The 24,552-nt window shown below is 37.7% G+C and overlaps 2 protein-coding genes across 2 annotated transcripts in view; both read right to left on the bottom strand.

Moving 5' to 3' along the window:
- copa (COPI coat complex subunit alpha) overlaps positions 1 to 15,013 on the bottom strand; it is a 16,681-nt gene extending 1,668 nt beyond the window's left edge. The window contains exons 1-29 of the mRNA XM_024281199.2: positions 14,707 to 15,013; positions 14,278 to 14,391; positions 14,128 to 14,201; positions 13,945 to 14,025; positions 13,281 to 13,357; positions 13,082 to 13,191; positions 11,560 to 11,669; positions 10,371 to 10,470; positions 10,030 to 10,248; positions 9,755 to 9,905; positions 9,522 to 9,588; positions 9,348 to 9,423; positions 8,738 to 8,820; positions 8,209 to 8,434; positions 6,959 to 7,097; positions 6,177 to 6,339; positions 5,950 to 6,096; positions 5,581 to 5,770; positions 5,403 to 5,498; positions 3,954 to 4,042; positions 3,705 to 3,828; positions 3,340 to 3,429; positions 3,103 to 3,203; positions 2,428 to 2,574; positions 2,186 to 2,326; positions 1,910 to 2,092; positions 1,665 to 1,775; positions 1,414 to 1,575; positions 1,126 to 1,320 (exon numbers count right to left, since the gene is read on the bottom strand). Of these exons, the coding sequence (XP_024136967.1) occupies positions 1,126 to 1,320; positions 1,414 to 1,575; positions 1,665 to 1,775; positions 1,910 to 2,092; positions 2,186 to 2,326; positions 2,428 to 2,574; positions 3,103 to 3,203; positions 3,340 to 3,429; positions 3,705 to 3,828; positions 3,954 to 4,042; positions 5,403 to 5,498; positions 5,581 to 5,770; positions 5,950 to 6,096; positions 6,177 to 6,339; positions 6,959 to 7,097; positions 8,209 to 8,434; positions 8,738 to 8,820; positions 9,348 to 9,423; positions 9,522 to 9,588; positions 9,755 to 9,905; positions 10,030 to 10,248; positions 10,371 to 10,470; positions 11,560 to 11,669; positions 13,082 to 13,191; positions 13,281 to 13,357; positions 13,945 to 14,025; positions 14,128 to 14,201; positions 14,278 to 14,391; positions 14,707 to 14,746 (3,606 nt within the window). The 5' untranslated portion in view covers positions 14,747 to 15,013. The remainder of the gene's footprint in view (positions 1 to 1,125; positions 1,321 to 1,413; positions 1,576 to 1,664; positions 1,776 to 1,909; positions 2,093 to 2,185; positions 2,327 to 2,427; positions 2,575 to 3,102; positions 3,204 to 3,339; positions 3,430 to 3,704; positions 3,829 to 3,953; positions 4,043 to 5,402; positions 5,499 to 5,580; positions 5,771 to 5,949; positions 6,097 to 6,176; positions 6,340 to 6,958; positions 7,098 to 8,208; positions 8,435 to 8,737; positions 8,821 to 9,347; positions 9,424 to 9,521; positions 9,589 to 9,754; positions 9,906 to 10,029; positions 10,249 to 10,370; positions 10,471 to 11,559; positions 11,670 to 13,081; positions 13,192 to 13,280; positions 13,358 to 13,944; positions 14,026 to 14,127; positions 14,202 to 14,277; positions 14,392 to 14,706) is intronic.
- A 2,548-nt stretch (positions 15,014 to 17,561) lies between these two features.
- On the bottom strand, positions 17,562 to 23,805 carry pex19 (peroxisomal biogenesis factor 19). The gene is made up of 8 exons (XM_024282032.2): positions 23,666 to 23,805; positions 21,306 to 21,397; positions 21,015 to 21,177; positions 20,851 to 20,936; positions 20,599 to 20,772; positions 20,352 to 20,522; positions 19,863 to 19,907; positions 17,562 to 18,413 (listed from the first exon to the last, which is right to left on the bottom strand). Exons 1-8 carry the CDS (start codon positions 23,718 to 23,720, stop codon positions 18,327 to 18,329), a joined length of 873 nt encoding a protein of 290 aa, XP_024137800.1. The 5' UTR covers positions 23,721 to 23,805; the 3' UTR covers positions 17,562 to 18,326.
- Positions 23,806 to 24,552: the final 747 nt, after the last annotated feature.

The following is a 24,552-nucleotide window of genomic DNA, read 5'->3' as shown; positions in this document are numbered from 1 at the left end:
ACTTGATTTTAGCGCTTGAGCAACTTTATTAGCAGCATCCTCGTAGCATTGGTCAGCCAGTTGTTGAATATTCTGCATTATTATTTTGGTGTGTGAGAACAACCGTCACAATAAATCCTTATTTGAGTTCAATACTTCTGGTTTATGTCTGTTAAATGCAGATTTGTTTTATTTTTAAGTCAAAGGCTCTTCCTTTGTTTCCTCTCTGGCTCTTTTTTGCCGGCAGAAACTTTCCAAATATGTTTTTTTTTTTTTTTCTAACTTCACTATTTTTGTAGTTTTAATGTGACTGGCGTAACCGAGAATGCAGTGGTTTTCCAAAATAAAATAAAGTTTATAAGTAAAACGGAAAAAAATATTTTTTTTCTCTCTGTGGTCTGGTACCAACTGTCCGGTGTCCTGGTGCTAGTCCACAGTCCAAGGGTTGGGGAGCACGATTCAAGCATACATATTCAGTGTAAATAACTTTAAAAAATTGGTTTGTTTTGGAGCAGGGGTCTGCAATCTGCAGCTCCACAGCAACATCTGGCTCTTCTGCCCCTCTACTGTGCCTCTCTGGTTAAAGAAAAAATTTGTTTAAAAAAAGTAACTGTAAAGGAAAGTAAAAAAATAATTAAAATAACTAATCACTCTGCGATCCTCCAATGCACAGTAGCCATGGTGGTTCGATAATCAGGAACTAAACATTTTGACAAATTCCAGCGTTTTAAGTGTTAAAAAATACAGTTAATCATCTCTTTTTTTAATTTTAGAAAGTTCAATGTATGAATTTCTGGCTAAAGCACCAAAAACATTTTTAATATATATAAATATATACATATATTTTTTATAGCTACATTACACTACCTACCACTAGATTTGGTCCATCAAGATAATCCTATGTAACATAGGAAGTCTCTTACTTTGAAAGGAACACTTGTGAATCTCTGTTAAAAGTTATAAACTGTTTCATATTTGGGGGAAAAAATATATATTTTCTTAAAGTTTGTTTGCCAAAAAAATAATAGTTAATTTATATTTCTGAGGAAAATAACAAACACAAACTAGTGTCTTATTTTTCTAAAGGATGTGTGGCTCATACTGGGTTGTGGACCCAAATGGACCCAAGAGGTTGTCCTCGTCTACCTGTGTGACCCTGCAGATCTGTCCTTTGAAGGGTGGGGAGTAACATGCTCCAGACAGCGGGCACTTCTCCACAGGACGCCCGCGGTACAGGGGAACAAAAGAGGCCGCGCACAGGTCAAAGGGATTGTGGGGGTCGTAGTTCAGCTGGTGAGCGTCTGTCGGAGTCTTCTCACAGGCGGCCAAAATTTTGCGAGTCTAAACGACAAAAAGATTTTCCTTTAACATGTGCAAAAGCAACAGAAGTCTGTTTTTGCCATTTGGCTATGAAAGACTAAATTAAAACTCAACCTGTTGTGCGACGTCTGGCTTTGGTCCAAGCTCCAGGAGGCGTCGTGCAAAGCCAGCAGCTGTTTTGAAGTTCCGCAGTTTGAAGAAGAGGTTCAGGGCCGTGCGCAGCACCAGCACCATGTGCACCGGCTGCAGATTACAGTGGGTGAAATAAGCAGCCATCTGCAAGGAAAACAGAGCAAAAATCATTCATAAACAAAATAATTGTAGTCACATCTTAAAATGACCCTGAAGTTGCATTATGTCTTCACCTCGCAGAGTCTTTTCTGCTGTTCCAGCGTATCTTTAGGCAGTTTCTTCCTTTCAGTCTCCATGGTCAGACCCACAATGTATTCTTTACAAATTGTTATCAGCTGCTGAGCCTGGACAGAAAATGTATACAGTTTTCAAGAGATTTGCTGAAATGCAAACATGTAGAAATAGAAAATTATGGGAGTATAAAGCAACAAAATGTAATGTCCAACAGATTTCTTCAGACTAAAACCGTGTTGGTCACCTCTGCTATCTCCTGCTTGTTATCAACGACCAGCAGCGGCACAGACAGGAGGATGGCTCTGAAGCGCTCGATGGCTTCCTCAAACCTCCCAGCAGTGGTCATCTGGTAGCACTGCTGCAGGCGAGCGATGAGGTCAGCGAGACGCAGTCCCACAGCAGGAAGCCCTTGCTTTGCTCCACAGTCCTAAGAGACAGGAAATGCAGAAGATGTCATGTAGGTTGGTATTATAATCAGGAGCCGCGTGGAGCATCTGGATGAGGGGGCGGACATCTGTACCTTCCAGTTTCTCTGAGGATGACCACGCAGACAGGGCAGCGACGGGAGGCCCAGGTAACAGGTGCGGGCTCTGGACAGAGTCTGCATGAACAGAGGCTTGTAGGGGTCAAAGTTCACAACTCCAACCTGGTCGTGGAGAAGCTGGTGGAGGGAAGAGGATGAAATTATCAATGAGTAACATTTTAGTGTGTAAGCTACTTTCAATAGAGTCATGATACACATGATGAATGATGTCATCGTACTCTCATTGCGGTCTCAAAGGAGCCGGCCAGAATGTGGTCCACAGGCAGCTGGGAGTTGTTGCACCACATCTGGGTTGGAGCAATGCCTTTGGTGGGCGGAACGAAGAAGCCGTCCTCAGCTCCTCCACCTGCTCCAGATGGGACGTCCTGTTGGTCGGAAAAATACAACAAAAAAGCTCAACACAAGTACTAGTAAACTGGAGTAAATCTGTGATTGGCAGGCCCACTCAATGTATCATCCAATCAGAGGCCCTGCGGCACGCCGTGGCCGTCTGGCAGCAGCACCACAAGTTCTAATATTTGAACTTTGGCAAAGATTTTGCATGGCGTCAACCAATCAGGAAGTCAGCTTTAGCATGTTGATGATGTAATCAGCAGGTGGAGGAAAATCTGATCGTTCTCCTGAACTTCGTTTCATTTATATGGAGAATAATAATAAAAAGGTCCCATTCATTTTATTTTTCTGTTATTATTTTTTTTCATTTTGGACTTATGCAGGACAGAAAGTCATCAGACTGGGTCACAGAGAGACTAAAGTACCGCTGAATCAGAGGCAGAGGATGCTAATTTGCTGCACAGCTTAGCATGCAGTCACAGTGGTCAGACTATGAAATGTTTTTTTTTTTCATCTTCAGTCTGATGTTAGTTCTTTTTTTATGATGTACATCCTCTCACCAGCTCAGGAGGAAGCTCCACCTCTTCATCAATGTCCCAGCCTCCACCCTCCTCTTTCACCATTCCCTCATCTAAGCCTTCAGGAGCATCCATGAAGCCATCTGCAAAAAGAGGGAAAATGGTAAAAAATAAATATATATATATATATATATATATATATATAATTCTAATATAATCTAATAAAGTTTTGTGGTTAGATTTGAGTGAGTGAGGTAACTGTTTTCAGCCTGAACCGACCTTCATCCATGTTGAGCTCAGCATCATCTCCCCAGCCCTCACCACCAGCTGCCTCCATGTCCAGATCTGCAGCCATCTGACCTGCTTTTCCTACACCAACAAAAGCAACCAAAGGGGAAAAAAAAATGAAAACAGAGTTCCACAAATGATAAACCATAGTGCTAGTATTCATTCAAACAAGAGTCATATATTAAAATCACAATTTGCCACACATTTTTATTGACAGAGCTCGTTTAAAATCACTTTAGTTTGATTCTAGCAGATTCTAAAGCACCATGAACGAAATCCCACATTTTAGAATTCTTTAATTGTAGTTTAGAATAATTAAATACAAATGTCTTCATATGCAGTAACTGAAAGCTTACCCTTTCCTGGAATGACTCCTTCGAAAAAGCCCTTTGACACGGTGAGAAGGGGCCAGTTGGTGTCCAGGGGGTTGATGGGTGGAGGAGGCTGCAGCAGCTGTGCATTAGGATCAACCTCTGGCACCTGCAAAGACACAAGATCAGCAGAAAATTAAGGAGTTTGGCAACTTTCTAAATATTAAAGCACAGAAAAAAAAACAGTCACAATAAAATGTTCCAGTTTATGACATAAAGAGTTTGGAAACCCACCGTCTCCTTTTCTGGGTCAAACGTCTCCTTCAGAGCCTCAGCCTCTTCATCCAGCCCATGAGTGGCTGCAGTGAGATAAGCCAAGGACTCTACAGAACACAAAATCATGAGTTAGTCCTTCATAGGGCTGTAACAAGCATCCAAGTACTCAGATATTCACAATATGTTTTCGGAAAAGAGTATGAATATTCGGGACGTCAGAGATCACTGATTCATCATAATTATAAATCAAATGGAGTGTAGTAAAAAATTAGAGGTGCAGCAGATGATCTGTGATCCATTAGACACGGTTCAGCACACACGAGTACCACAGATTATTTTTTTATTTTATTTATTTATTTATTTTAACAGATCCAAAAAATGATCAGAAAATAGTGACTTTAAAACCGCGACACGATCCGAACCAGGATTTTTATTTTTGGATCCATTACACCTCTAGTAAAAATACATTTCAGACTTAGAAAAAAAAACCACTTTAAAATAGATAATAATATTGGATTTCAAGTACATAAACTCAATAAAACCACATGCGCTACTGTGACCGGAAGTAAAATAAACTTTCAAAGTGTCGGTAAGGCTTCGAAATAAAGCTATCGAGTATTTTTAAGGAGATTTAAAAATGTTTTTTTTTTAAACTTAAGTTCAGTTTACGCTTAAGTTCTGAAAAAATTAATTTGTTCTAAACATATATAAAAATAATAAATTGATCAGAATAAAATAGAGTAGAAAAACAGAATAAAAAAAGATGCAAATGAAATTCAGAATATTAGGAAAATTTTGTGATCAATTTTCTCTAAAGATGAAAAAGTTTATAAAAGTAATCATTGTGAACAATGTCAGTTTTGATGAAATGACTGAGTGTTTTCTAGTTCAGTGTTGACGTGTCTTCATTTACTATGTTCTTGTTACCTTAACTATTGGAACAGAAGTCAACTGAACTTTGAGGAGTGAAAAACTGGAGAACATTTCCAGGATTTGTTGTTCAGTGATGTTTAGGTTTTGCTTACTGCTAAAGTTAACCTGGAAGTTCATTAAAACAAAAACTTTTGAACTTAATGTGTGATTTCTTTCTTTCAAAATCTTTGTTTTTATACTTTGCTTTGTTTATTTTGATCTCCTGCATTAAATCCAGGCATAAATTATGTTTTCTAGAATGCATATTTTAATTTTCATTCATTAAGTAAAACACACATATAGCAACCATTCAAACAAAGGATATTAAGAATCGAGGTTTGATCTGTGAATCATTGATCTTGATTTGTGAATTGGATCAACAGCCCTAACCATTTAACTTAAAATACTGTACTCTTAAAAAAACATTTTATACTGAATTGTTTTACTTGTGGGTGAAATTAGCTTTGATAGTTCAAACTGCAACACAGTAAAAGCTGAAAGAACATGCTGGACAACAGGATTAAGATTTGCAGCTAGAAGCAGGAAAGAACTCACTCTGTCCACAGTTCTTCAGGATGCGCACCCGCTCACTAACATCTCCCAGGTAGAGAGCCGCCTGGTAGTGACCACTCATGTCCTTCCTGATCTCAGCTGCACACATTCAGTAAACCACACTGAGCAATTTCATCTTAATAACATGGAACAATTTCACGACTAGGTCACAGCAACTCACCGATCTTCATCATCTTGCGTAGCTTAGCCAAATTACCAGTGATGAGGTAGAGGAAAGTGAGTTTGTCAAAGTTCTTGGTCCTCTGGTAGCACATTTCCACAACCTGGTGGTGGCCCTGCAGCAGAGCGGCCTCACCCAGACGCTCCCAGCAGCTGCGCTCATCCAGGGCCTTGGCTGCTTCCAAAGCCACCTAAAGCATGCAGACAAACAACTGTTCTGACTGTTGTCTTCATTCCCCAGAGTAGACGGGTGCAACAACACTTTAATGATCATGTTAAAAGAGGTTTCTAAAAAGTCGACCAGACCTAAAGTATCTCTGTCCCCCTGGTTGATTGTTTTAGCCCTCCCAGTCTAGTTCCCACTGCTAACCTCAATGTTTCCACACTCCAGAGCCAGACTGAAGCGAGTCTTCTCATCTTTCACAAAGTGCAGGGCAACCTCGGGGTAGCCCTTTTTCTGCAGGTAGGCGATGATTGACTGGCCCACCAGCTTGGCATTTCGAACCATGTGAAGCACCTGGAAGGAGCAGCAGGAACCGGAGATGAAGTCTGAGGGTCTCGGCACATCTGCATCATAAAGAGTAGCTGCAAACTGACCTCGTCGTATTTGCGGTTGACCAGGGCCAGCTTGAAGCGGTACTCTGTGGGGTCGATGGTGAGAACGCGAGGCCTGCACTCTCTGTCCAGGCAGTAAACGCTGTTGCCCCTCACACGGGTCACATAGATGGGCAGGTCCAGGGTCCGAATGATGCCATGGTCACTGCAGGGAAGACATCATGAGATTAACTGCACTGTTAACAAGGTCTGTGATGAAAAATGTACGTCGTCCTGTACAAGCTTTTCAAAAGAAAACTGATTGAAACTATTAGTTCAATTAATTTCACAGAAACCCACAAGTTTATTTAATCAGAAAATAATATGAAACACAGAGGCAGCGGTCTCAGGAAAAAAACCTCAGCCGATTAGTAGCTGCAATTTTCTCAGCCACATCTATATTTGGTCATATTCAGTCAAAGTCACATAAATAGAATAATTTGATTTCTGTAAGACTTTTCCAGAAAGAATCACAAAGTGCTTCACAAAAAGACAGAAGAAAATCAAACCAAAACACAGAGAGGAAATAAAATCCAATAAAAATAAAAGTTGAAAAATGGTAAATGAACTAAAAGTTCTCTTGAATAAAAATGTCTTGATCTGGAATTTAAAAAGACTTAACAGAGTCAGTCTGTTGCAGCAACAGGAGGGAGTTCCAGAGACGAGGAGCTTAAAAGATTTTTTCTGAAATTCTTAAATGCTAATAAATCGGTGACTAACTTTTTGAAAAGACCCATGTTAATTTCAATGTACAGTAAACAACCCCCTAAAAAGCCCTCTCTTACCCAGAGATGAGGGCATATTTGATGTGGTTGGAGGTGGTGTAGATGAAGACCCCGCTCTCGTCCCAGGCCCCGCTCTTCACCCGGATGTTCTCGTGAATGTTGCAGAGACTCTCCAGCTTACGGTTGCAGATCATTATAGCTGAAAGGGAGAAAAACAATTAGATCTATAAATAAATCTCATTCATTTACTAACTGATCACTTTACTGGTTAAGTAATTAATACTTAGCATTTATAATATTAAGATTTGTTTCTCAGTTGTTAGATCTTGAGAAGCTTTTTGTCCAGAAATGTTGAAGTAAAAAAATCTTAAGTAAAAGTTATCACTTGTATAAATCAATTTTTAAACCAATGCAGCCAGAACTAGTTTTAGTTCATCTGTATTTACCAGTTTGTTATTAAATATTGTGAATATACCACATTGTATTTAACTAATGGGAATAATTTAACAGGAACTAAATGTTTTTATTTGTTAGTAAAGTTTTTCTTTAGCATTTTATCGTATAATTCCAAACACTGTCAGAAAGTCTCGGTCAAAAATGCAAATACTTGTCAGAATTAAAAAATGTGCTTAATTAAAACTCTTGGAGGTAAATAAAATAAAAATCTAATGAACTGTGTGTGTTACAGACAAAGATGAGAATCAAACAACTTCTTGTTTGAATCCTCAGTTTTTACAGTTAAGAGTGAACTCAGCCATCATTTAATACACTGTTACATTATAGTTTCTAATTGGCATCATTTTTCTAAAAATCACAGAGAATATAATTGTATTTTCTTTCAGTGTTTTCTTTTAAAAAGCAGCTAAAAACATATTACAATTACTTTTTTATAATTCTATTTTTATATTCTGTGTTTACTGTGAAGCAGTTTAGAATTTTTATCTTGAAAGGTGCTATTTTAATAAAGGTTATTATTTTTATAATAACAGAAAACTGTTTTGAAATGGGCTGAGCTTGTGTTCACGTCTCATAAGAATTTTACTTGAAAAAATTGTTTCATTTTTTCCACCAACAGCCTTAATAGTTTAAAAGTGAGCACAAATGACCATCATTAACCATAACTTTTGTCTTTAGTAGAATAAACTGTAAATAGAAATAAACACAATGTCATAATCCTAATAACTGCAGGTTTTCGTGTTTCCTTTCAGTTTTAACTGAGATCAAACTGCATCATAATTTCAATATAAACAACTGAATAAAACAGAGAAAGCATCTGGAGTTTTCATGACACGCAGCTCATCTACACCCACCATGTTTAGCCAACAGCGCCACATGGCTGGTGTCGGCGCTCCACACCACGTATTTGACTTTGGCGATCTTGACAGTGGCCAGAGAGCGCTTCTGCTGCACATCGAACAGCGTGACGCCCTCAGCATCGCGCAGCAGCAGCGAGCCGGTGCCTGCATAGAAGATCTCCTCGCAGCTCGGCACCTGGACTTTCTTCACAATTTCATTCTTCAGGTTCTTGATCAGAAGCTGCAGAAAGAAAACGCATGTGAAGAAATTAGCTAATTAGTCTAAATTAGCTTGTTTTTCAGGCTGTATTCACACAAGTGCATTCAAGATCCTAAAGCTCCTTTAGTAATAATTAAAAAATAACTTTTCTTTTAATATCTGCCAAAACTAACCACAAAAATTCTACCAAATTTGACTTCTGACATCAGTGACAATGTACTTAATTCTACAAATAATCAAGTAACTTGTTAGGTAGCAGAAGTTTCCACCAACAAAGCATTTTTCTGTCTCAGGATACTGTCACAACCTCTCAAACAGACTTACGGAGTGCAGGCGGTCCAGAACAGCAAATCTATTCCTTGCTACCCAAACTGCCGTCAGACCGGAGGACCTTTTCCCCTCTGGTGCTAAGAAAAAAAAAAATTACATGTTAATACATGTAGATAAATGTTAAATAAAAACCTGGTTTGTTAGATAAATTTAACAAGGTGTCATTAATTTGTTGCGAAAAACAAACAAAGAGAAGTGAAATAGTTTGTGCTGCATTGTTTACCCAGCACAGAACTTTGAAGTGTAACCAAACCATAAATCAACTAATTTTGTCAGTTGACTTCTATAAATGAGGCTTTAAAAGTGCTGTCTTTTGGTCATTGTCATTTTTTTGACAAATTAAAATGAACTTGTTTAATTCTTGAAAATATAGCCAAAAACTGCTGTCTGCCCCCTACAGGTTGAATCGAGGTATTACATTTTAATTTAGTGATTGGTCAAACAATGTAAGTTTAATAAGTCCCACATCGTGATCTGCAGCTCCAGTAATGTTCCTGTTCCCAAGCCCCACCCCTCTGACTGGATTTTTTTTACATTTTGGCTGTAGGTGGAGTCAGACTCCAACTTCCTGTTTGGTTACCCTTTAAGATTATTCTCTATTTACCATCAGGGTTCTGGGAGTCACTTTCTTTGGGAATGGAGTACAGGTCATAAGTGCTGTTCTCCAGGTTGGTTGCTCTCTGGAAGAAGCAAAAAGAAAGAAAAAAGATTGAAACTCTGGAAAGCCAAGCCTGAGGGAGCGCATTGGTGTTCATTGCGGTTTCAGGGTCATACTTACGGTGCAGAGGAGAACCGCATTCTCAGCAGGGTTGTAGGACATGCTGAAAACCGGGAACTTTGAACCACTGAGGGGAAAACAAAAACTCTATAAAACCTCTGTTTAGGTTTGAGCACCAGCCACATAATCTTTGTTCAACATGAAGAACACAAATATTAAACAGCATATTTTGTGACCAAAAAAACATGATTTTGTTTTTTTTTTTTTGGTTACAAAAGCAATAGTGAACCGACCTGCGGAGCTGCATGACAGCAGTGTCTTTGCTGCTGTTGAAGTCCAGCTGACGGAGGAAGCGGTCCTTCACGTAGTACAGCATGTTCCCGTGTACGGCATATGCCGGGCGTTCCCGCTCCAGTTTGAATACAATCATACCACTGTCATGACCTGAAAGTCACAAAACACTTTAGGGATCACCTGAAATCTATGACAAAATGCACTGGGATTCTAGTGCTTCTCTGTTGTTTTAAAGTTAACTATTTTTATTTAATCTGAATTTAAAAAAACATACCAGCTGCAAACAGGTTGAGGTTTGGATGTGCTCCCAGCACCCAGAAGCGGTCATGATCCCGTCGGAAAGTCTGCACTCCGGTCCTCTTGGACATGTCCCACACTCGGATGCTCTTGTCTTCAGAGTTGGAAAGGATGAGCTCTTGGCGAGGGTGGAAAACCGCACAGGACACGTTGTTGTAGTGGCCACGGCAGGTATCAAGCTCCCATGCCTTAGACTCTGAAAAATAGATTAAAATAAAAAAGGATTACATTAAATTAAATTCAGAAAGAATAAATCAGCTTTAATTATTTGATGCCTCATTTGAAGATGGGGCAGAGATTCCATATTAGGACGCCTACCATTCATCCTCCAGATCTTCACCTGCCGGTCATCGGCTCCAGACACAATGAGGGGCATGGTGGGATGGAAGGCTGCCCAGTTGACACCACGGTCATGACCCTGCATGCAAAGACACAAACATAAGTCTCTCTGCTCCTTAACAAATACAACCAGCTGATGTATAGCTGGCAAAAGCAGGATCCTGTTTTCCTGAAGCAGTCTTCATTGTTTTAAAGACCCTCTCCGATGAAAAATGTGTTTTAGGTGTTTTTAACTTGTTCTTGTAACATTTTACTGATGATGGGGGACATGTACAAAGACAGGATTTGATTATTTCTTTATTCAAATCATTGTTACTAAGGACCAGACAAAAAGGACAGTTGAAAAAAGCTTGTAGGTGTGACGTAGAAACTACAACGGCAACCAAGAACTTTCCTGCTCCGCTCCATTCTGATCCATCCACTGTCAGACAAATAGATCCATGAATGTCTTTGCTTTCCTCGTCTGAGCTGGAATCTGGATCTAAACTGTGCGGCTGGATAGCTTCAACATCGCTCGCTGTTTTGTTGCACCGCTAATGTTAGCTTGGGGTTGTGAGAGACTGTAAGCTAGTGGGAGAGTGAGTAAATAGATGGATGACGGAAGCAAGGGGGGCTTACTCCACACCAACAGTTCTGCCTATAATTCAAGGTGAATTTTTAATGAACTCCTGCCAAAACTGTCTTTTTTTTTTTTTTTTACAAAAAGTTGCATAATCATAATTAAAAGACCACTGGAAACAGGAGATCAAACGATGATTGGAGTGTGACTGTAAAGATTATATTTTGACACGTATTACTAAACTTAAAAGTAAAGTATTTCATTTATTAGTCATTTACTTCAAGAGCAATAGTCTAAAAAATCCTTAGTAACTTTTGAGAAATGGGCCAATACATTTATTTATCACAATCTTACAACTACTCCTTTTTAAATATGCTTACTGGATTTAATGGGATCACAGGCCCCTAGTGGTTTAAAAACACTATTTTTGTGCTTTATTACTATCATCTGTGAAAGTAATACCACCAACTACAATTCTCATTTGAAATAAAAACATCACTGCCATCCAAACAAGAACCTGTCAAAGATAAATTTAAATATCCCTTACAAGAGCTCCTGTGATACGATGCGTAAGCTTTAATAACAGCTGTATATCAGGTCGTGCCTCACCTCGAGAACGTGCTTCACCACAGCATCGGAGGCACCAAAAAGGTCAACCCCAGAGATGCCGCGCACTTCTGTCTCCACAGCACCCGGAGACAGGTTTTTCTTTCTCAGACCTGGAACCAGCATAGCACAGCGTGCCAGGAAGGAAAGCCATGTTCATGTTAAACGAGGCAGTCACAACACAAGGCAGGAGGAGAAAAAAAAGATTTATGGCAGCACAATGGGAACAAAATCACAGAGAGGGATAGCTGATAAAACAAACAAAACAGAACTGTTGAACTTCTGGACACCAACAGTGGGTTGAAAAAACCAGCACAACCTCTGCTTTCTGATTACCAGTTTGGAGACGATCTCTAATGTTACAAGAGAGTTGATTGGCTTAATGAAAATGACATGATTTGACTTGACAGCAGAGTGATTAAAGATCACCTCCAAACAGAAGCCATCAGAAAACATTGATTGTAATGGTAATTTCTCCCCAAAAGACGACGTGGTGACCAGACAGCTCAAGAGCCCTGTGAGAGGACAGGCAGGGAAAGACATGGAACTAGGAACCCAAGTGCAGGTGTGGATGTTTCCAGGAAGAGCATGGGGCGAGGAGGACACGGGGAGTGTGGAATTGGCTGATGGGGATGGGGTGGGTGGCACTGTAAAGATGTGCTCTGATGGGGCGTTGAATGTGAAACGTTAACGTGAGTTTGTCTTCTTGAAGACACATGCACTTTTTTCAGGCAGGTTTAGTCATTGGAATGTGATAGTCAGGGGGTTAGGTGTATTACATTGGGGTGACCGTGTCCATGCTGCTTTGTAAGTATTATCAACCATGCTTAACCAGGTAAGTAGTTACCAATAGACATTTTTATCCTAAAGCAGGTCAAATTTGATGAAAAATGTTTGTTAGAAAGAGAAGCATGAATGTTAAATCAGTGAAGAGTGATCCCTTCACCTTAATCAAATTTGATCATGCAGAACAAAAATGCTTAGATGAAGGAAGGCTGCACATGCTAGGGGAGGGGTTTTGAGAGGTAAAATGTCAGTAAAAATGAATGCAATCATGCTCAATACACAAAAAATTCAAGACAAGAGAGTCACATAACCTTATCTTTAGCAGTTTACACATTAAAGTTAAATCAAGTATCACAAAAGAGATATTTTGAGTAAATATATAAAATAAAGTGAAAGGAAGAAAAATAAACATTAAGAGTTTAAGAGCATGCAAAGGCACAGAAACACCTCTTTTTTTCTAACTCTATAGTAAATGTTTGATCATTTTCCATTACATCCACAAATGTTGCAGCTTTTCCTCGTCTGTGGATCTGATGTCTACATCTGCCCTGAATGAAGAGGTGTTTCTGCAAACAGCCCACAGAGATATGTCCTTTACAAGTTGGAGAGAAAGAGAAGGTTCAGGACTTGATCTGTCCTGTTCCCGTCTTCTTCCTTGTCCTTAGACCACTCTGTTCCCAACCCCCCAACCCCAAACCTAGCCCGCTTAGAATCTGCTCCACTGTCCCCAAGCTCTCACCAGAGATATCCCACACCCGCACAGTCTGGTCCAGACTGGCTGAGACCACCAGGTCCTCAGAAGGGTGGAACTGGGCACACATCACATAGTGGTTATGGCCGGTCAGAACACTGCAAAAGAGAAGGAGAAAAGAAATGTGATGTTGAGTTTTAACTCTTCTCTTGAAAATGTGCGTTCAAATGTAGCATCCTTGTCTTACCATACACAGGTTCTTGACTGCCAGTTCCAGATGCGGATGGTTTGATCATCTGACGCACTGAGAATCCAGGGATATTCCTACACATGAAGCCAACATTAATCAATTACTTCAAAGAATAATAAAATATCAAGCTTTAGAAATAAAGTAAACGTTGCTTAAGACCTACAAAATATCAAAACCAAAGATACAAGGTAAATACAAGATAAAACACTGTTAACACATGACCACCTATAATAGGACTGCTACGATTAGTCGACTAATCAGAAAAAAATAATCAGTGATTAGTTGACTATTAAATTAATCGTTTGTGGCAACACTAACCCATAATAGTGTTTTTTTTTTTTTTTTTGCAATGTTGACTCAGTTTCTGAAACATTAGCAAAAATACGATTTTAAAGCAAAATAACCTGCCATTAATTCCAGTATTTGGTTTAGATATTGCAATTTAGCTCCAGAAAATGTGTGCTCAGGTGAAACTGAATTAGCAAAACCAGAAGAATACAAATACTAAAAACAAAACTGTTTGCATAAATTAAAACAGTAAAAGCAAGGCAGGAGTAGACATATTATTCTGAATGTGGTGGCAACAGAAATAATAAATAATCCAGGAAGAACAGAGATGGTCTATAAAGTTCACTTGTGATGAAGTGAAGGTTCAACTCACATGGTGAAAAAAGGTTGTTCTGATGTAGTCCAAGTGTCCCAAGAGGGTGAAGAGGCACCGTCTCAGTTTGTAGTTCCACACCTGTTAAAACCAAAAGTATTTGTACTTTTATAAGCAATATTAAATGTACAAGGTTTAGTTATATACTGGAAGTGCTGCTTATGCACGCCGGGGTGCACTTGCCTTGATTTTGTAATCATCTCCACCAGACACAAAAAGAGGCTGCTGCTTGTGGAAATCAATTCCTCTAACGGGACCTGCAGACCAGACCACGTTAGAAAGATGTTTCTAACAAGAGTAAATATTCTGTGTTTCAAAACAACATTTTCTTACCATCGTGCTCGTCAAATTTGTCGATCAGTGTGCACATCCGATAGTCCCAAAGCTGGATGACTCCGTTGTGTAGACTGGCAAGAACCCATGGCCTTTTAGGATGGAAACTTAGACCTGGAATAGAACCAAACCGTTTAACCTTTACATCACTTACATATACTACTGCTACGAATTGCAGTTTTAATTCACGTCACAGATTTTTGTCAAATCAAAACTGCGCAGTAAATCATATTAGCTTAATGGCTACATAAACGCAATACTAATTTCTTTTTTTACATAAAACAGGACGACATAGATTAGAATATTTATCTAACTAGTATATTATTACATTTAGACAAGTATGTGTTAACAGTTATGACATTATTAAGATGAACATATGAAAAGTAACCGGCTAACTGGTTAGCTTGTTTGGCTAACTGGTTAGCTTACCTTTAACACGGGCCGACTTCGTTTCGAACTTTGTTAACATTGTCACAGGAACGTTGTTAGGACCTCAACCTAATGTTTGCGACAAAAATCAGAATATCCAAACAACAACACAAGCTTAAATCTTGCAGAGAGGTTAACTTAGGCGGCCCGAACGCCTTCGCCCACTTAGTCACTTCTCCCTTTTCCTGACACGTCGCTCGTTTTGTCTTCCGGTTTTGGACAATAAAGTTATTGAAGTCAAAATTTGACGCAGAAAGCTCCACGACAGCAGCAACACGCTGCGAGGGATTTTTGCTCTGTCCTTGGAAGCATATGCTGTTTCCACCAGCATAAGAATTTGGCGTTTCAATTTTCAATCAATTTATTCATTTACTTTCAAAATTTTACGTCCACAAATGCAAATTTTCTAACAAAATTCCTAGATTTTCCTTATTTTGTGCTGGAGCCAAACTGTATAATCAAACAATCATTTGTTTAAAGAAAAAAGGCTGTGAAATGTATTTAAATTTGCTCTCAATATAAAATAATTTAAAAATGTGAAATGCAAATATTTTGACCTTACTTTTATTCACTTACTGTATTACGTTTTTGCTTGTTTCAACCCCATGGCATTTTGTTATTATTATTATTATTAATAAATTATTTTTAATAGTGTCTGCATACAATGTATATTAATGTAATCTTTGTTCATTTTTCGCATGAACACATTCCACAATTTTCTGAATCAACACTTGAAATTAGATTAACCTTAAACTTTACATTCCCCATTTTTGTGCTTCAGACATATTAACCTTTATGGATAATTTCGATGATTCATTCTCACACATTATTATTATTTTATTATCTGGAAAATATGACATTCATTGCTGCAAATAGAGATGTAGAAAACCATCTTTTACATGAGTTCTTTAATGATTAAAATGTATTTTAAAAATGCAAACCTGGAACACTGCCCAATTAACCTTTAAAAAATCTCTACTTGGTTATTGTTTTAGTTTCCTTCTCTCTTTCTTTTTTTTTGGCTCCTTCTTTATTTTATTTTATTTGCTTCAAGTATTTTGTGATTTTGGCCATCGAGAAATGGCTGTATATTTTGCCCCAAATATGTTTATTAATAATAATAAAAATGATAATAGAAGACATAAAACATGGGGCTACGTTAGAATACCATCTTGAAATATCACTATTGCACTTTATTACAAAAGCACTTGAAAAACAAATGACTCGGTTCTAAAATAACCTGCAATGTCCAGTTTACATTCATGGAGAATGCATTAAATAGCTGTGAGGTCCAGTGCAGACAGCAGATGAACTTTGAACTAAGATGTTCATTTTTTAGTGACTCAAATAAAACCTAAACTCCACACACAGGTGACAAAGTAGCAACATAAATTAATCTAAAAACAGATCCCAACTTGTGCAAAGCTTAATATATATATATATATATATATATATATATATATATATATATATATATATATATATACATATATAGTCACACAATCAATAAAAAAAACTCTCCATTCTATTGACATTCTATTATAATTAATGAACTTGTTTTTTTATTTTTATTTTTTTTTATTTTTAATGATTTGCAAAAGTTTTGTTTTGTTTTTAAGTACACCACATTTCTTGGACAAAATGGAGTGATGTTTTTTGTCACAGGTTGTCCCTAATAAGATCACAATGATGGAAACTCAGAGCAGCAGGTGAACCATCTGTGTCTATTTTAAAGAGGGATTTTGTATGATCAAACATCAACAGACTAAGTAAAAAAAAGAAGGTCACAAAATATCAAAGTCACTCTTGAAGAGGAGACTAAAGCGGAGGCATATCAATACTGTTATATGTGCAAATGTGTACAAATACTGATACATATTTTAGTGACTTTTATGTCTAAACCTCTATTTATTATCATAATTACAATCTTAATTATTCATTTTTTCAATAAAAAACATTTTAAATCTCATATAAGGTTTACAGCATTTCACTTGGGGTCAATAACATCTATTGATTTTATTCTATTCTATTGAGATGTTCTATAAATTTAAAGTAAATGAAAAGTAACAATGGCTGCTGGGATCCCACTTTATAAACATCAGTGAAGTTTCAGTTTGTTCACCTGTAGACATACAGTGTTTGATTTTTAATCTCTATAACTTTGGATTCATCTGTAAATTTTGGAACCACACCCACATTCTTTCATTTTTATGTTGCAATCTTTTTACTGTAATAATAATACTATAAACAATGGACATTATATATTCGGACAGAGGGTCTGAATTTAAAGTGTCTAAAAAGAAAATGAAAATGTCAGGTGTTTGAAGAGTAAAATATCTACTGTAATAAATATCAAATACAGCTTTAAGAGTGATATAGAAGCAGGACAGATAAAAGACAAGTCACAGAAATGTTGTATCATATAATTATTTTAATTATTACATGTACAAAAACCAAAGATGTCCAGTAGGTCATTTTGTGAATGGTATGGTGGTTTTATCCTGAGAACTGAACAGCTCACAGTCTCCCTGTGATGAAAAGCACAGGTCTAATAACCCTCCATAGCTGCCTCCCTTTACATGCAAATCTGATCTCCTCTCTGCAAAGCTGACAACAGCCTTTCATTGTGCAGTCATAAAGAGCTGGTGGTCCTGTCGTTTCTGGACTTCTCCCTCTGATAACACAGCAGAGAAGCCGTTACAAAAGTCCGGCGGTAATCACGGCCCACCAGTCAACACACCGGGCAGCCGTCACAAAAAGTGCTAACACATCAGGATGTTTTATTCAGCAGTTTCAGCACTCTCATGTCAATATGATGCTGCTGCTTTTTCTGGAAAAAAAATGACACTTTGAAATCAACCTCTGGGTGTTTATTTGACCTTACAGGCTCTCCACACCCAAACAACCCTCAGCACACAGAAAAACCACAGGAACTCACATATGCACAGCCACTCCACACTGCTGTAAACACAGCAAAGGTTTTCAGGGGTCAGAATCACTAAAAATCAGTAGCTGGACATGAGGAACACCAGGGAGAACCGTTCTCATTAAAGGTACTAGCACTGTCTCATAGACATTCTCTTCTTTTAAAGTCTTTAAAATGATTAACAAAAGAACACGTACGTCTTTGCATATTGACAGTTAATCACACACTTATTTGGGGGCTTGTTAATTGAAAAGGAAAAAAAGTTTACTAATGTGGCTGAAAGATAACAGTTTATTCTGTTTCAGAGTCTGACATAATACCTTGGTTATTGTCAAAAGGCACTGTTCAAACCTGTGAACTAGACTAAATGCTGTGTAAAAACAACACAAAGAGTGGCAGTGGTCATTTCTTCTTATTGGAGCGATTCTGCTAAAATAACTCAGAAGGAGGCGTGGCTTCTGCTGACAAACTACTGTAGAAAGATTTACATGTTCGAAATGTACCGAGAATGTGTGTTGGCATTTAGTGTTGATTTCAGTGGCTCCTCTGCTTGTTTTCACACCCGTCTGAAAGGTCAACAGTGTTGATTGTTCGGTCACACCGCTGCCTGACCTTTGGTTCTCAGTCTGTTGTTCTCTGACTCATACAGAGGAACCGTTCGGCACCAGATCTCCTGATGAACCACGCCACCCCCTCACATGATGGAGCACTGATCCGGGGCCCCGGCTCCAAGGCCTCCAGGGAGGTTCAGGGACTCCATGTCAAAGTTTAAGCCTGGAGGCTAGAGGTTCAAAAACATAAAGGAAAGTTGGAGCAAAGCAGAAACTTTTTTTAAGTGACATTTAATTATTCAAAATTAGAACTAAAATTCTATTATTTGCAACACCAGTTTGTGGGACAGTAGGTACTGGACCGCTGACAAAAAACACAAAACAAAACATAAGCTACATTTTTTTCTGATTCCGACAGAAGTTTTATTTTGAAAAATGAACAGATTTCCTCCAGATTTATTCTAGACACATCAAGTCACTCGGTCACGTGTTGAAAATCTATCCTCTATTTTCTCAAAATGGCTTCACTGACCGGTAAATTAAAAGAGTCTTTACCCTTATTATGGATTTAATGTGTCTGTTTTCCCACAGACCATAATAATAATAATAATAATGCAGAATATTCATCAACCGGCTGTCTAATATTACGAGGATGTTGCTAATAAAGTTGTTCAGTGGATTAATGATTATAATTATATTTAGAAAGTAGCAGTTCTCTTCTATTTATCTGTTGTACCTAAAAGTCAGACGAGGCTGAAGTTGGCGTCTGATTCTTTTTAGCTTCCACTCTGATACGTTATGGTTTAAATTTACATCTTACTTGAATGTTTTCAAAATAAAATCTAGTGTACAAATAATGTTTAAACCATCTGCTGATATTTTACAGAAGATTTAGATAATTTCTTCCTTCAAAAATTAAGAGAAAGTGAAAGCTAAGAAAAGACCTTAGATGTCCTTTCAGATTTTTTTCTCTGAAAATAAAATATTTTCCTATTTTAAACAGGCCAGGAAAAGGTTGGGGACCACTGGTCTGAATAAAACATGGACATATACTTTCAATATTTTCTTTAATACATGTGGAGTCAGCAAGTTTTAGCTCCTATGATCATGTTTCATTTCGATATCTGAGGCGGTCAGACAGTAGATTAGCTGAAATCACATCTCCTTTCTCACAATGCATTACACTGCAGTTTCTTCTACAAAGATCTGCTCCAACTTTCTAATCTGTCGTATTTTTAAATTAAACAAAAGAACATTTGATTAAATAACCTTAGTGACATCCATATTGGACTGTTTAGTCTGTAATGAATGTGGCTCGACTTCTTTATCTTAGAGCTTGAGATTGAGTCAAAACATTGAGAGATCAGGGTAAAATGAGACTTCCAAAAATAACGGTTAGAGCTAATTGGGGAAAAAAAAGGTGAAATCATAGCAAATGAATAACTTGGGGGGCAGTAGAGGATGTTGTGTTAGTTAGCAAGCCTCTAATCTCTGGTCTAACGGATTATTTGGAGTTCGTGAAAGCTAATGTTTTATTGTGCATCACAGAGTTTCTGATAGAAACAGACACCACTAAGCATGTTTAAGATACAGTTTAAAATCAGTTTTTACTTAAAAAAAAAATATATATATATATAAATATATATATATATATACACATGCAAGAAACAAGCACTTACCACATCTCCTGCCAACTCCTTTGGTGGCTGGCCTAGGTCTTGCAGCTACAAGGAGATAATTAAGCATAACATGGATTAGTTCCTGTCCAAAACCAATTATTAAACAACATTATTTGTTCATGGAGACACATTTTTAACTCATAAGAGAGAAAATAACTGGAGAAATGTGCATTTAATGGGTGTTTTTTGAGCTAGAAAGATCTAAACGTTTAAATTATATTCAGTACAGTCAGTGAGCGTCAACATTCAGAATTCCATCCTGTCATTGTTCTACTAAAGCTACGAGGTGCAGTTGACCCTTCAATATTAATATTATCGTAATAAAACTTTCACACTTTTAGAGAAACAGTTTAGTGTAATGAAAGGTATCAATAGTCACATGAAATAATAAAACTCCTTCATAAAAGTGACGTGTTCATATAACGTGGATGATGTCAAACAGGAAACATTTAAATATTATTATAAATATTTTTGACAAATCTGTATCACCTGCTGCATCAGATCCATGATGCTCTCAAAAGTTTTCTCTTTATTTTCGACTCCCTGCTCTTCGGTCTCAAAGAGTTTACAGATTTCTCCCATGACTCTGGATTGCTGCTCATAGCGCCGGTAGTCCTCTGCACTTAAGCTGGGTTTGTTTGCTTCAAGCCACTCTGGGTACTGTGAAGGTGAGACACATCAACGGCTGAAAGAGTCGGTCCAGACTCTGATGACTTCAGTGTAAGCGTTTGCAGACCTTAGTGGTGATTTCTTTGAGGGAAGGATAAAGCACTTCTTTAGAGAGCAGATTCTGCATGATGGACTGCATGACGGGCAGGATGTTCCCATCGTCTCCACCGGTTTCACCGCCCTCGTCCAACCCAAGACCCTCAAGAGCCTTAACCAGGTCGTCTCCAGCTAGACCTGAAGACTGAGTGAAACAAATCAACGGTTAGTGCTTTTATTCCACACCTTCAGAACAATATTCTTTAATGTTTAAGGAGCCAACTTGGAGGTTGTCTGCATTCTTCGCGAGGCCACGGAGGGTGTCCTTAAGACAGGAAGTGAACTCCTGCTGGGAGGCGGTGTCAGTGCCTGTTTGGAGCAAACATCATTTAGATTGTAAGACCAATAAATTAAATATAAATATTCACAACTAATAACTGCTCTTACCAACTTTGCCTGCAGCCTCTGACAGTTTCTGGAAGTGCTGGAGCAGTTCCGGCTCCTCCTGAGCCAGCTCCGACATGGCCTTCTCCCACTCGTCCCTGGCCTGGGTCGCCATGTCCCCCTCAAAGAGACTCTCAAAGAGTTTGCAGTCCTCCAGCAGGGGGGGCTACAGGCAGGAATGAAGATTTGTGAAAATCTGCTTTGCTTCAATGACAAACTAACATTTACTGAACATTCAGCTTCACAAATTGAGCAAAAGACGGTTGAATCATAATGACAGAAGCAGATGCCGACCTTCTCTGCACCACTGCTGGCTGAGGAGGAGGAGGCCGCCGCGGGTTCAGGGGCCGGAGGAGAAGAAGCTTTCTCAAAGTCATCCAAAGCACCTAAAGGAAAAAGACAACATCAGGACAAAGACAGTCTGAGCCACAACAGGAAATCCTCAACCAGATTCATCAATTAGGCATTTATTATCCAGGCAATATATCAAAGGGCTCATGTCATGATATTCTAATCCTTTCAGAGTAAACTACATCCATATTTATGATAATATGTTACCTTTGGCACACTAAAGGTCAAATTATTTAGACATGAGTTATTTTGCAAACTCCTTTTTCCACCTGGAAGTAAAACACCTCGATCTCTGAGGCTCCGCCTTTCACTCCTTGTGGGTACCGCCCATTTCATGACATCAACCTAGAGTTGGTCTCGGCAGGAAGTCTGGGTTTCTTCCACAAAAACAAACATCCAAACTTTTGCAAAGATGGATGTGTACATTGTGTATAAAAAACGAAAATGTTTTCCTGATCACTGCTAGCTCTGTGAAGAACGTGTGTGTTAGCTGGGGGCGCTACAGGCAGTGCAGACTCTTCCTGGAAGGGGCTGTTCCCCACTTTGTGATGTCACAATGTGAGAACCTGCTTGTTTTTGTGGAATGGGAAGGGTTGGTGCTCAGAATTTTAGAAGAATACTGAGAAATGAGTCAGTGGATCAAAATATGCTTTGAGGTCTTTTTCTGTGAACATTATAAAAACACTTAAAAGCTCAAAGTTGATTTTTCACAATATAGGCCCTTTAAACATGAAAAAGGTAACAATTTCAGCTCAGGAACCGTTTGGATGCTGTATTAAATTTGTTTTACTTTTAGACGAGTATGATTAGGATTGTGTATCTTTTACTCTTAAATGATTCAATAAGGATCTCCATGGTCCACGAGTCTATACCTAAAAGATTCAACTAGCTTATATATATATATATATATATATTTGAGGTTTTTATGTATTGTTAAGATGTAACAGTGTTTTTAATGTTTTACTGTCTTAATGTTTTGATATATTTTTAACCAACTGTGGCCAGGACTCCCTTGCAAAAGAGATTAGAAATCCCAGTGGGATTATCCTGGTTAAATGAAGGTCAATAAATAAATAATTGAATCAACAAAACAAAATGTCTAAAGGACATAACAGCTTCAAAAATAAGAAATTCTAAACTGCTTCGTCCTTTGTGGGTAAATAAAGTGAATTCATCCAGGTATTGTTTGAAGTGCTATGAAAAAGGATTATCACATGTTCAGTGAACACAACACACATTCCTCACTGTGGTGAGAACAATTGTAAATGACCCAACATAGTAGCGGCCAAGTTGAGTTTGATTGGACTTCATTAGTTTGCCTCACATGCATTTAAAAAGGTAAAGGCAGTAGAGACACAATACGAAGACAAATTAACAAATTAGCCACAAATCAATTATTTACTTCCTCATCAATTTGATTCTATTTTACCAATAAAATCTTGTTTGTATCTGTGGTTTTCAACCAATACAGCAGTTACTCCCAGAGCTCTGTCAGTTTTTTGACTCATATTTGTATATTTTAAACCCTAAACATAAGATATAAAAGTAAAAAAATTATGCGAAGGACTTTTAAAAATAAAAATAGCAAGCACTAAAAGTGTTAGTGGATATTACTACTAATATAGTTCAAAATACAAAAATCTCTGGAGAATTACACAAAAATCTAATAAATATCAATTTATGCGTCAAACTTGATAATTTTAAGACCGGTTTTGTTTCATTTAGAAACATGTTTTTGCTTTAACTAGACAAGGGTGTGGATTTCATTGAAATATTATACATTTGCCACTAGAATCTAACATAAAATATAGATAAGGAAAAGGTTTCAAAATAAAATCGATCTATAGATTAGATGTAAAAAGATTGAGATTAAGTAGAAGAGAGAATAACAACAGAATAACACAGATAACCACAGACGACATATTGGAGGCATTTATAAATCAACGAGACAAAAAAATTATTTAAATGTTACTTAGAAATTTGACAAAAATATTGAATACCACTTAAAACAGCTCTTTACCCATACTAATTGCTTTGTCTTTTAAAATTCCTGTAACATTTTTATTTTACTACATCCCTATAGTTCACATTGCTTCATAATAAAAGTTCTAAAACATTCTCAAACAGCTTAAATTGGGCTTATTTTGATGCTCACGCTAGCTGTCAGTGACACTTTGGTGAGTGTGCTACCGAGCACCTGAAGCTCTGACACAGACATTAGAAGAGTCCGAGCAGCGAAATCTTCCTAGCAACAGACGGAAACGCCAGAATAAGAAGATAACAATCCTTCAAGACAAACTTACTGTCCAGTAATTCGTCCAGTTCTGGGTCGGACATTTCTCCCCCTCCGGACGCCATGATGCTCAGACAGCTTTGTCTCACAAAACTGACGTAGTTATCATAAAAACGTCGCACAAACTCTACGTCACTAGGCTTAATAGATGGACCTGACTCCACCTTGTGGCGAGAGGAGGCATTACAGCTTTTCTCTGTGGATCACATGCAGAAGGATCAACATGTGACGCTTTGTGCTTTATTTTCGTGACCAACGACCAGTTTATCAGCGTAAAAACATTCAAATCTAAAGGTTAGTGGTACAGTTCTATGCTATATTTTTCGCAGAAAAGTGCTTAAAGTAAAAAAAGAATAAAGTATATATATAAAACTTTGACTTTTACATTTTACATATTAGATTGTGTTTATAACCATAATTATTTATTTATTTTCTAACGGAAACTAGCGAATTTTTCAAGTAAATTCAACATTTTGTTTATGCATGATTTATTCTTATATAATTTAATTCATTTAATTCATTTATTTAATTCAAATCTGCTGCTGGTGGAGGATCTTAGTGGATATGTGTTTTATTTTGAAAGGAACTTGAATGTGTCAAAGTAGATGTCTTGTCTTTAGTTCGGGGGTCTGCAACCTGTGGGTCTTCTCTTCCTTTATTGTGGCTCTTTTGCTTTAATGAAAAATACTAATTGTTGAATAAATAAGAGATCATCTTGCTATTTTTTGTTATTTCTGTTTAGATTTTTAACATCTCAAGCATCTAAGCAAAAAAAGTTTACATTTACTGTCAGATATTCTGCAGAAATGTTCTTTAAATTTGTCTTTTTAAGTTACAGTCAGTCAAATAAAAATCTCTCAAATAAAAGTTATTTTGAATTTTGGTAAATTATGCAAA

Source organism: Oryzias melastigma, linkage group LG17 (genome assembly GCF_002922805.2).
Source record: "Oryzias melastigma strain HK-1 linkage group LG17, ASM292280v2, whole genome shotgun sequence".
Classification (NCBI taxonomy): domain Eukaryota; kingdom Metazoa; phylum Chordata; class Actinopteri; order Beloniformes; family Adrianichthyidae; genus Oryzias; species Oryzias melastigma.
Note: the sequence above shows the minus strand (reverse complement) of the source record. Positions and strands in the feature narration are given on the sequence as shown.

Bases quoted from the DNA above. Each gene is read 5' to 3' on its own strand.
- pex19 (XM_024282032.2), bottom strand. From the start codon at position 23,720: ATGGCGTCCGGAGGGGGAGAAATGTCCGACCCAGAACTGGACGAATTA. The intron at 21,398-23,665 runs GTAAGTTTGTCT...TTTTTCCTTTAG, and splicing joins ACTGGACGAATTACTGGACA to GTGCTTTGGATGACTTTGAG. The intron at 20,523-20,598 runs GTCTGCAAACGC...TCACCTTCACAG, and splicing joins TCAAAGAAATCACCACTAAG to TACCCAGAGTGGCTTGAAGC.